Source organism: Durio zibethinus, chromosome 24 (assembly GCF_047325235.1).
Source record: "Durio zibethinus cultivar Kanyao isolate XHJ-2024 chromosome 24, ASM4732523v1, whole genome shotgun sequence".
NCBI lineage: Eukaryota > Viridiplantae > Streptophyta > Magnoliopsida > Malvales > Malvaceae > Durio > Durio zibethinus.
In genome coordinates this window covers 16,987,023-16,998,924 of record NC_143185.1, presented here as the reverse complement: position 1 = coordinate 16,998,924, position 11,902 = coordinate 16,987,023, and the positions used below count along the sequence as shown (strand labels likewise).

Genomic DNA, 11,902 nt, shown 5'->3' with positions numbered 1-11,902 from the left:
ATGATCAGATAAAAGTCATTGTCGTATCTTTACAATTATGGCATGGATCCATCATATCAACGTTGGATTTGACCAAAATGTTGAAATAATGTCCTCACATTTTCTTCCTTTCGAGCTTCAATTGTTACCTTCTTTTATTGTAGAAGTATGTTTGGCAGACGATTGAGGGCAATTGGGTCTAGCATGTCTGATGTTAATTTTATTTATATTTAATGAAATTTTTAATTTTTATATTTAAATGAAGAAAGAGATAAAAATAAATATTATATTATAAAAATAAAGATGAGAATGTGAATAATTTTAAATTTTAATTAAATATAAAGATAAAAATGAATAATAACACATTTATTTCATACCTATATTATATATATTTAATAAATATATTTTTATTAAATAATATAAATTATTATTTTAAATTAATTTAATTTTATTAAAAATATATATTAATATATATTTATAAAAAAATTATCTAAATTTATAAGGTAAAAATAAAAAAACTAAAAGTATAAATTTTGGATTTTACTTTTTTTAAAAAATTATGAGATTATTCATATCTATTAAATAATTATAAAAATAAATTTAAAATATTCATTAAATATAAATATAAAAATAAATATAATATAAAAATTTCGATATAAAAATAGGTAATATTTTACTTTCCCATGCCATTCCCCCCCTATGCCAAACATGCAGTAATTTTTTTTTCATTTTTAAGGTTTAGTTTGTTGATAACAGCGAAGAGAAACCTAAAATGGAAATTGTTTTGGTTCTTAATTTTTAAAAGAAAATTACTATATTTTCAAATAAATAAAATTATTCATTATTTTGGTTATTTTTTGGTGTTATTATAAATTTAAATTTTATTTTTTTATTTTTGTTTTCAAGTCAAATGGAATCTTAAAGTAAACATATTTTTTTTACTGTCAATAAATATAATAACAAAGTAGGAAAACTCTATTAAAGTTTTAATTACGGGAATATGAAAAAAAAAACCTATTTTTTATTTTACAATTTCATTATTAAATTAATAATAATTTTATTTTTATTAATGTAATGTTTGATATGACAATTGAAGATCTTGATCTATCACAAAAAAAAAATTTAATAGTGTCAAAAATGATTTTAAAATGTATTTCGATATTTAAATTAATAAAATACATGAAAAATAAAAAAAAACAAAAATAATTAGAAAAAACACAAAAAATCAAGTCTTGAATTTGATACGAATAATTTTTTTATTATTTATATAAATAAGAAAATGAAAATAACAAAATTTTTTGTTAACAATTTAATTAATTTATAAAAATATTGTTAAAGTATGATATTTAATAACGTTTCGGTTCAAATCTATCCCAAAGAATCTTTTATTTTATCTCAAATTACAGAGTATTTATTTTTTTATAACAATATATATATATATATATATATCCTGAAAAGAAAAGAGTTTCACGGCACCAAGTTGGGCGGAAAGCGCGATAACCAATGGGTCAACAGGGATAGCAGTTGTTTGGGTTGCTTGGGAGGCTTTGGGAATGGAATTGTTTTTGTTTTCGCTTGGGAGGCAGTTGAAAATTTTTGGTTAGACGTTCCCATCTTCAATTAAAAGCGAAATTAGGCAGTTGGGAGATAATAATCCTAGTATAGTATCAATTTCTGGAAAATACAAAAAAAAACAAAAATGGAATTGGTTCCCAAAAATGGCCCTTACTCCTATATGACAGACTCCTAAGCTTGGAATTTAGATTCTTAATTAAAGCTTCCATATTTTAAATTTTAGCAGGAAAGAAACAAAAGCACGGCTCTCCACGTTTTTGTACTGGCTAACTTAATAAAGTCTAATGTACTTTCCCAAGCTAAATTCATTTTCAAACCTTTCAAATTAAAACCACAGTAAGATATAAGAACTTTTATTTTTCTGACAAAAGGTTAAAAAACATTTCGAACAAATTTTTTACAATTATTTAAGTTTTTTATTTTTTGCAATTAATTAAGATTTAAATTTTTTATTTCAAATCAGTTAAATTTTTAAATATTTATTTTTATCTAATTAACTATTAAACATTTATTTTTATCTTAATTAAGTACTTAATTTAATAAAAATGAATGTTGACTGTTAATAAATTCATTTAAAAAGGATTTAATTGATGAAAATAAGTATTTAAGAATTTAATTGATTGCAACAAAATGACAAAAACTTGAATGATTATTAAATTTTTATTCATAGGTTTGTTTGATTTTTTGCCTTTTACTTAATTATAAGATATAAGATTACAATATTACATTTCATAAAATAAAGGTTTATAATCTTATTTATAAGACTTCATTCGGTGACCAGTTACAGTAGGGAAAGGATTTTCACAACACTAAATCGTGTTTGCAGATAAATTTCATTGAACCCTTGTGAATGATCTACGGCGTATTATAGTTAAGTATGTGATAATCTCTTAAATTTATTTATAAAATTTAAAAATAATTAGATATCATTTTTTGATAATAATTGTATAAATCAATTAAATTAAATCATATTAATTGTGTACGTCACAGGTTTCTTTACTAAAATAACCCATGAGAATGGGAATTAATTTCGCAGATGAACCTGAACAAATGACATGGTTGGCTCCACGTGCATGTCTCCGAATGATTGCTCCACAAATCCAGTAAGTTTATATAAGCTCTTCCTACCATGTTAATCATAAACTCGACAAATCAAGGTGCAACACATAATTAAAAGTTGTCAATTGAACATGTATTCATTATCGTTGTCTGATTTATATATATATTTGAGGTTTCGAAGATTGGAGCCTATGATCATTGAAATTAAAAGTTTTTAACATTTTACTAATAGACAACATAACTGTTGGTCTGGTTGTGTCTGATTAATTCAGGTAAAAAAAGATTATATAATAATTTCTCCTAACATTGGGGCTTACATGGACCGTTGCAACTGTGCTGACGTGTCATACAAAAGTGGTGTTCCCTTTTTATAATCCTTTTAGCTAGCATGAACGTCCAAAATTTCCTCGCACAAGAAAAAATTCGAACCATCATAAGATATCACAATTATCATTCAAATATGATAGTTCAGTGCCAAAAACCTTTTAGGGTTTTATATACACAAAGATCTTAAGATCACTCACAAAGCTTCACACCCTCCAGACAAAACGGTTCCCTACACTCAAAATCTCTGTCAATTTCTACAGTTGAAATTAACAAGAACAAATCAGGAGAAAAGAAAAACATAAAACATATAACAAATGTTTGTAAAACAAGTTTTACCTCTAGCAATGACCAAAGAAAAGCTTCCCTTCCAAGCTGCTTCTTCACTGAGCTAGACATAAGACCAACTTTAAATGCGACTAGGCTATAGCTCTGGAACATGAAATAACAAATGCCAAATCATAGTAGCTTTTGTTCACTACTGGTCAATATCTATGCTGTTTGTCCTTCAAACACTTACGGTTCATCTTCTGTGAGCTGCATGTTAAACCCGTGCTTTATATCTGTGAAAGTCAAGGAAACAATGCATTGTTAAAGGCCAAAAACAACAAATGGCTAGCAAACTAATCAAGCGCGAGAATGATGCAAACTACTCATCATAGCTCAAGGTGACAAGATTTAAAACATCATAATCTCCTAAAAAATAAACATATAACACTCCTGAGATGAATTATTCGATAGTGGACATCTTTCAACCCCTCAAACCCAAAAAGTTGACAAAGACAAAAAATATTGCTTGTTTGTCACAGTTTACTGGTGCCTTAAAGTAGCCGATATGTGGTAGGTTGATTGCAGACTACAACTCTTCTGCACCCTCAACCCATGATTGGGAAGACATGGGATGTTAGGGCTGAATTTGCAAGCACTATATATTAATTCGTGTTTTCTTTCTTCTCCTTTTGCCTGCAAGGGTGGATTAATATTGAACATGGTAGTAAAGTCCGACTTTTACCAAGGAAAAAAAAAGGATCACATAAATATGAAAGTTAAAAGATCAACAAGCAGGCATGTGCCTTGTTAGACCTTATATAGGTCAAGTATATTCGGCGAAGACAAGAAAATATAACAAATAAGAGAAGAATACCAAAGTCTCAGTCTTTGACTATAGTTTTTATTGTTTTTCACTTATGCCAGACTATGAATTCTAGACTAGAAGTCTATTTAATTCATGTGTAAGGATGATACTAAATTTTAGCATAATAGAATTATCAACTGACCTTTGTAAAATATAACAGAAGGCAAATAACGAAATTTAGATAGGTTCGTCAACCATTATTTACATAAAATATGCACAATAATACTGAAACATACTTATCTATATTTATTTATTGACCGTTGACATGTCCAGTCAGATGTCATATGTACATGTCAACACTCCAACACTTGCATTCATGTCCGCAGCACACGGCTGAGAACATCAAATATCCCATACCCTTGTACATGCAAACATAAAAGTAATAAATGATGAAACAATTCTGTCAAAGCTGGTTTAGCAAAACTCTAGGTGAAAAGTTGAGGTCATGGGTGAAGGCAGGGTAGGCAGTCCAGACCTATACAAAGACCTGCAACCAACACATTCACTCACATGTATTGAAAATAAGCAAAAGCCTCAGTAATGGTTGGACGATAGTAAAAAGTCATAGCAAATCCAGTAGAGGTGAAATGTTGTCCGCTCACAACCATTAGATATATTGTATGAGTCGAATGAAGCAACTAGGATGGAAGAAGCACTCCCATGAAAATGGCAATTTAACAAATGGACTTTATTTTTACTTATTACTTTTTATCATATACAATTCCCCTTTTCTCTCTAAAGTAACTAACGACCACATGTCGTTAACATAACTAAGGAACAAAAAGATTGTCTCCATATGGGAAGAACTAAGAAGGATGGATTAGATTGAAAGAAAAAAGGTTAAAAAACTTTTGACGAGTTAATAAACATGACAAAACTAGCGAATACAGAAGAGCAAGCCTAACAGCATGGCTCATCATGATGGAGCTGAAGGCCTCAAGCCAAGATTAAGTTTTATATGAGCTTAAAAAAGGCAAGCTTATTTGTTTCTTTTTTGGATAATTTATAAAATAAAAAAAAAAAAAAGCAAGCTTGACTTTAGCTGATGTAGGAATTATCAAGCTCAAGCTCAAGCTTGGGTCAAATTGGCTTGTTTGACTAGCAATAGGAATATAGAATAGAGGAAATAGAGACGTATTAGCAGGAGATTCAAACTTGCAACCTCCTTTTCTAAAGGTAGGTATGGCTCCTATGTGGGATGTCCCAACATCTGCAAGATAACTGTTAAATAACCTAAAAGAATGCAATATAAACCAAAATTGAATCACATCAGTCAAATTCAACCTGGTGTCGATATCATTTTGCTCTTTAGTGAACAGCCCCCTTCCACCTTCCTTTCTATTCAGCAATCAGAAAAGGAATAAAAAACAGATTTCTCCTTTCTTTTACTATCATTATTTTATTACTTTTTACTGTTTAATTGGTAGCATATGCAAGCATCCAAACATGTCAAAATGCAATAAAAGTTAATACAATATTAAAATGTTAAATTTTACCTTTCATTGAGGGTTTTTCATATTTATTTTTCCTATCATCTTCATTCTTCCATTCGTTATCATCGTCATCCTCCTCACCCATTTCATCCCTTCCATCATTTCCTATATCGCTTTCACTCGCTGTCTCCCATTCAGAGTCATCAGTATCCTGGCCATACATATCACCTGCATCACCCTCACAGTGCACACCCCCATGTTTGATAGCTGCCTCTCTAAATAACCAAGCTGCACGCATTTGCTTCTTGACTAATCGTTCAGCATAGTCAGGAACCTTATTTTGCCTCGATGAGAGATCAGGGTCATTTGACTGAGAGCATTCATTTATGAAGAGAATGGCATCTAGCAAGCTCTCTTTAGCTAAACCAAGCATGTCATAAGCCTGAGCTCTTCTCCATAGGCTTTTGGCATGACGGTTTAGTGGGTTGTGAATACATAATGCACGTGTAGCATCACTTATGGCAGCCAAGGGTTGCTGCAATAGAAGATGACACTGAGCTCGATTACTGTAGAGAACAACTCTCTCTTTCTTGGATCTCATTGGACACAATGATAATGCTTCTGAATACTTTGATGCAGCTCCAGATATATTTCCTGATGAGAAAAGAGAGTTTCCTTCAAGCTTGACCACTAAAGCAGCAGCCTGTTTAATATGGAGATCCTCCTTTGGCATATTCTTTTCCCACTTCAATCTCTGCCTGGAACTCGATAGTTCTTCAATCAGTTCTTTTGAGCGGTTACTGAGAGAGCTGCGTCCCATCCCTTGTGATTGAGTACATTCCTGGAGAACATTAACAATGGAATCTCCAAGCTTTTTGTGATCACCCAGAGTTGTAATCTCTGCAAGGTCTACAAGGGCAGGTACTGCCTTATCTATCACCTGTATAATAAACGAAGATGAGTTCTACAGAGAATACCATAGCTTCCAAAACAAAAGGCAAAGAATTACGTGGCAAAATTTCTTATTGAGATAAGGCTCTCTACCAAAGATTGTAGTATCAACATATTAAAACCTTTTCTTGGACTTCAGCTGACAGCTTATGTTGAGCGTAGAGCTCTAACTTTAGATATTAAAATAGATATATGATACATGAATGAATGAAAAATTTCATCAAGTCAACCATGACATGGGTGCTTCTTCACTGGCTTAAGTAATTTCAATATAAATTTGCATGCTTTATTATCTGTCGGGAATCAGGATTCTTTTATTCTGATAAAAAAGGACACTACAAACACCAAAAATGGGGGGCATAACTCTGACTACCTAGATTGCATTGGCAGGAGACATGACACAGAAAAGGGGAAATCAAGGTAAAGCAAGATCGTACAAGGACTATTTCCCTGAATTACATCTCCATGACAATTTAGATCAAGCTTAAAGACATATATTCGATAACAGAAAAAGGAAGGAGGATTTCCCAAATGCTGCAGAATTCCATTTATTACTTTTCATTCTCCAATGACATTTTTGTCAAAAGCAACCTAGATTTAGATCAAGCTTAAAGACATGTTCTATAACAAAAAAAGAAAGGACTATTTCCCAAATATTTCAGAATTCAACTTGTTTCTTTTCATTCTCCAATGACGTTTTGTCAAAAGCAATCTAGATGGCTGCATGTGCTTATTAGATGATAATGATTCTGCAAAAGAGTAAATGTGAAGATGATTTTCATAAGTAGGAGGATTTGGCATAGGAAAAATCATCCTATTAACCATATCTTGCCTCAAGAGGTATTGAGTTCAAATTCACTTTCCGCAAAATAAACATCCAAAAGATGAAAAGGTGATATGGAATCCAATTAAATTAGGGAAGCATGCATGCTCAATGATTTAGCTCAGATTCCATTGAAGGAATAGAATCAGCTGTTACGGATAGAGGGCACTGTCAAAGAGAGACTCAGTAAATAATGTGGCAGTAATGCAGTACAGAGGTCTCAGGCCTTCTACATCAGTATGGAATTTACATTAAATTTTCTCACCCAGTTATGAGAGGAATATACCTTATGAGATGTGCTTGGATCTTGAAGCAACCAAAGAAGACAATCAATAGCCATATATTGCCAATCATCAGATGAGCGAGCAATATTACATAATGCTTCAATAATGCCAGGACAGCTAGCAACAGGTCCCCTACCAAGCTTATGATGACAGATGGTTCTTAACAAACCAATACCAGCCGGTGAGTTTTCATTAACAAGTCCACCCCACATTCCTGGTAGTTTTGCAAGAAATTCAGGTTTGCATATGTTGGGAAGAAACTCAGGCTTGAAAGCAAAGCAATTAATGAGTTGAAGGGACCAACATTGCAGCTGACTAGCCCATTCTTCAGCCTTCCTTGACTCCATTTCAACACCACCCATACCACGAGTAAGCAGGTCACAGTGATAACTTAGCCTTCTATCAACATACTGGTAAAAGTGAGAGTAAACTATTTCCAGTGAACTCATTGCTAGCTGAATAGAGACTTCAAGAATTTCTCCATGACTTGCTACAGCAGGAAAAGTACTCGTATATGTAGCCAAGTGTCCTAGAGCTCGCACTGCCACTCTTTGTTCAACCCAAGTCAACCTACCTCTCAAAAGCTCAACTAAAGGAGGAATTACACCAGCATGCACAGCGCTTTCCGCGAACTCTTCCACATTCATGGTGTAGGATCCAATAATATGTGCTGCATAATAAGGAATATATATATTTTGGTCATGAGAAAGCCAGCGCCGATTCTTTAGACCTTTCCATATTAGTGCAGACATGCATTCAAAAATCCCCAACTCAATGAATTCAGGATCATTAGGATGTGCCATGGCAGTATTCCAAAGGCCACTGATAGGAAGAACTTGACCATCATCATCTTGTGAAGGAAGATCTCTAAAGAACTTTAGAATACTGGCTCTGCGTTTAGTAGGGTTTCCTTCCTTCATGACACAGAAAAAGCACCCTGGGTAGGGACAATCTGTAGATACCTTATCCATGATTAGATTGTTATTGGCATAAGATTCATAAGGCACCAAGTAGATACATTACCACATGGCAAATCAGATAGAAAAGCCTGAACACTGCATAACAATGATGAATAAGATTAGCATCTAGCTTGCAAAGGAAGAAATTATTTAAACAACATCATTACAGCAATAGTAATAGAAGACGTAGGAGCTTGACTCTCGGGTAATGGCAGGTATGGTTCTCCGTGTTTCTAACCATCATAATGAACCTAGAAAATTGTTTCATTAAAAAGCAAATCCATTACTATTTGTTCTAATTTAGCATGTTGATAGAGTTGCAAATGATCCAAAATTACACATTATTTCCACAAATTACTCTAAATTCTTTTAAAGTGAAAGTTTGCGTACTTTGATTCATTCTTAATCAATTACCTAATTTCTTTCTTTCTTTTTTTGTTTTTTTGAATTACACATGAAAGTCCACTGGGCTTGACCTACAGCCATTTGCCGTCACATAAATCCCACTCTTCCATCCCCAAGATTCCATCATGACTTCTTGGTTAAAATTTCAAATTCTAAATGCTTGCGTTATCCCCTTCGGGATAATTACCTAATTTCTAAATACAAATGACTCTGTCACTTTCTCTGATGTCTACTAGATTTTATCTCACATACATCCCAACCTACAGTTCCGAAAACTAGTGGGTTATAGCCTATAGGCATGTGACATGTATTGCTTGTCTTTTTCAGCCTATTAAAGTGATAATGACCAAAACCAGCTCCTTTGGCAACTAGCATCATTTGACATTATATCCAAATTCTGGTGCTCTTGAAACTAAAAGAACCTTTTTTCTTATTAGTCAAATGAACATTCAATCCAGAAAACAATACAAACACAAAAAAAAAAAAAAAAAAAAGAAAACTAAGACACTCATTTCCTGGAAAAAGATTAAAAGATTAATTTCCTTTTCACTCTTTTCCCTTACAAACTATAACGTTTAAGCATTTGTAATTCACTTCCAATATCAATTAAAAGAAGACAAAAAATAATTGAACAAAATCAAAATAACTCCATTACTTGTCTAAAGTCTAAGCTAATAAATGATATGCTACAAAATCATTTCAATCAGTTAACAAGAATATTAAGACAGTAACATCTTAATTGAACCCAAATTCCAAGGCACAAAATGAACACACGACCTAAACAAAACAAAGAGCATAATTTATTCTGATCTCAGCTACCACATTTTGCAATCAATTGGATCTAAAGTATAATGCTTTTATTCACATCAAGTTCTCAATTAAGATCCAAAATTCCCATTAAACAAAAAAAATAAAGAAAAAGTACTCAAATAATCAAACAATCCAGTGAAGAAAAAACAAAACCCAGAATTTATTATTTCAAAAATATATCTGTAAAAGACCAAACCTTTGAAACAGTAGAAGAGTACACTGAAACACACTATGACTTAAAAAAATGAGTTTTAGAACCAAAAAAAAAGGCAAACCCAGACATAAACATGAACAACAACAAAAAAAAGAAAAAGACAAAGAAAGAAAGATGATACCTTGGAAGAATCAGTTCCTGCCAAAAAAGTAAAAGACTTTTCCTTAAATTTTTCTGTGGTAGAGCTTTCAGTTCTTTGTTCAAAATGTGAGCTTTCAAGAACTTAAAGAGGAAGGAATAAAAAAAAAAATACTTGGAGAGATTATGGTAGCCGATACTAAGGAGATGCTTTTGTTTTATTTAGATTTTATTTTTTTTTTTTGTTTTTGGTTTTGGATTCTGATAGCAAAGTGAAGAAGATCTTACTCATGTAATGAAAACTTGAAAATCAAAATGAAAAGGAAAGAAAAACAATACTGTTTTAATGCAATAGAGAAATTCCTTTTTTCCCTAAAAATGCATTCACTTCCCCACGCGATTTTTTGGACACGCGCTATTAGTCTCACTGAGATGGCATTTAAGATTGGTTTGATTGGGTAGTGGTGAGTTTGTTGAGGTGTAGCACGTGGGGAAATTATATGGAAAAGATTTTATTTTCAAATGGGCCTGGCATTATTTCCTTTTTCCGGTTGTATTATTATTTTCTTCTTTAATTGTGGGCTATGGTCCCATTTTCTTACACGCCTGTCTCTGGTTTTTTTATTACCGTTTTGAAATAATGGGGGAAGTGAAATTACTCAAAATGTCCTCCTTATGCTGGTACTGATTAGGGTAGATATCACGATTTATATATTTTTGTTTTGTAACTGATTAAAATTTATGTATTTATATAATATTTTACAAAAATGTATGTATTATAATTTATATAAATATAAAATATATTTTTTAATTTTATTAATTTTATATATAATTATTAATATTTTAAATTATATTATATTTTATATTTTTTATTATATTTTTATGTATTATAATATCATATTTTAAATTATTAAATTTAATAAAAATAAATATCACTCCCCATTTCCGTATCCAATTACATTTTTTTTTTATTTTAATCATTCCGAGTACTACTTTCGTGCTTAACGGATAACCTGAAACTGCCCGAATAATGATAGGAAGGATAAAGAAAATACTAGCATATATACTAAATTAAAATTGATAAAGACGTTAATTGAAATTTACAACGTTAGCATGTTCTTTCTTGGGCTAGGGATTTCCACGATCTCCTTGGATTCTTCATCATTTTCTCATGAAAATTGCATAAAAATGATTGTTTCTTTGTGGGAGTTTTTAAATTCTTGTTGTATTGTGATTTTCTTAAACAAATCCATTGTTGTTTGTTTGAATTGATGACAGTGTCATGAACTGATTGGGTAGCTCATCAACAGGAATGATTTCAAATCTAATTGCCAATGAAAAGGGATTTAGATCGTAGGAAGAAATTCAGAGTCTTGATGCTCAAGTTGGTCTAGTGAAGAGAGGAGTTGGATGTAAGGTTCGGGAACATGACAGGAATTGCCACGGTAGAATTGATGCCAAAGGAAAAAGGTATGGATTGGCGACAGCTTTTCTCTGCTTCAACTGATCAAACATTGGAGTACTTTCCACCAGTACAGGTAGAGGGTAGAATAACAGTGAAACCTTTAGATGAAGTACTTAAGGAAGGGATTCACCATCGATAGAGTTCTTTCATTGCCCAATTCATCGGAGGAATGCCAAATTTCAATCTCTTTCAAAGATGGTTAACATTTTATGAGGGAAGAATGGTCGATTGAGGTTAAGCCTGCTAGACGTAACTTGTATGTGATTCAGTTCTCGAATGAAGTAGCTGGAGATTGGGTAATTGAACATGGCCCTTGGCACATATAAAACAAGCCGCTGGTTGTCTAGAAATAGGTACCAAGAATAAAATCTTCGGAATTCAATATGGATAAGTTTCCAATCTAGGTGC

At 31.9% G+C, this 11,902-nt stretch overlaps 1 protein-coding gene across 3 annotated transcripts; it reads right to left on the bottom strand.

Annotated features, from left to right (window-relative positions):
* Positions 1–3,023: 3,023 nt before the first annotated feature.
* LOC111316958 (uncharacterized) lies at positions 3,024–10,441 on the bottom strand. Of its 3 annotated transcripts, XR_002693452.2 has the most exons (5): positions 10,073–10,321; positions 7,566–8,618; positions 5,569–6,445; positions 3,277–3,500; positions 3,024–3,194 (listed from the first exon to the last, which is right to left on the bottom strand). XR_002693452.2 is itself a non-coding variant. In XM_022919214.2 (4 exons), exons 2-4 carry the CDS (start codon positions 8,532–8,534, stop codon positions 3,454–3,456), a joined length of 1,893 nt encoding a protein of 630 aa, XP_022774949.2. In that variant the 5' UTR covers positions 8,535–8,618; positions 10,073–10,441; the 3' UTR covers positions 3,024–3,453. The 3 variants fall into 3 exon arrangements, 2 of the variants coding, with proteins under 2 accessions (XP_022774949.2, XP_022774951.2); XM_022919214.2 differs by having other exon boundaries at positions 3,024–3,500; positions 10,073–10,441; XM_022919216.2 differs by having other exon boundaries at positions 3,024–3,500; positions 7,566–8,515; positions 10,073–10,315.
* Between the last annotated feature and the right edge of the window lie 1,461 nt (positions 10,442–11,902).

What these genes read in the sequence shown, in the direction of transcription:
- LOC111316958 (XM_022919214.2), bottom strand. Translation starts at nt 8,534, where the DNA reads ATGGATAAGGTATCTACAGATTGTCCCTACCCAGGGTGCTTTTTCTGT. An exon ending in ATCCAAGCACATCTCATAAG is followed by an intron (nt 6,446 to 7,565) that starts GTATATTCCTCT and finishes TTTATTATACAG; the next exon opens with GTGATAGATAAGGCAGTACC. An exon ending in TGAAAAACCCTCAATGAAAG is followed by an intron (nt 3,501 to 5,568) that starts GTAAAATTTAAC and finishes TGACTTTCACAG; the next exon opens with ATATAAAGCACGGGTTTAAC.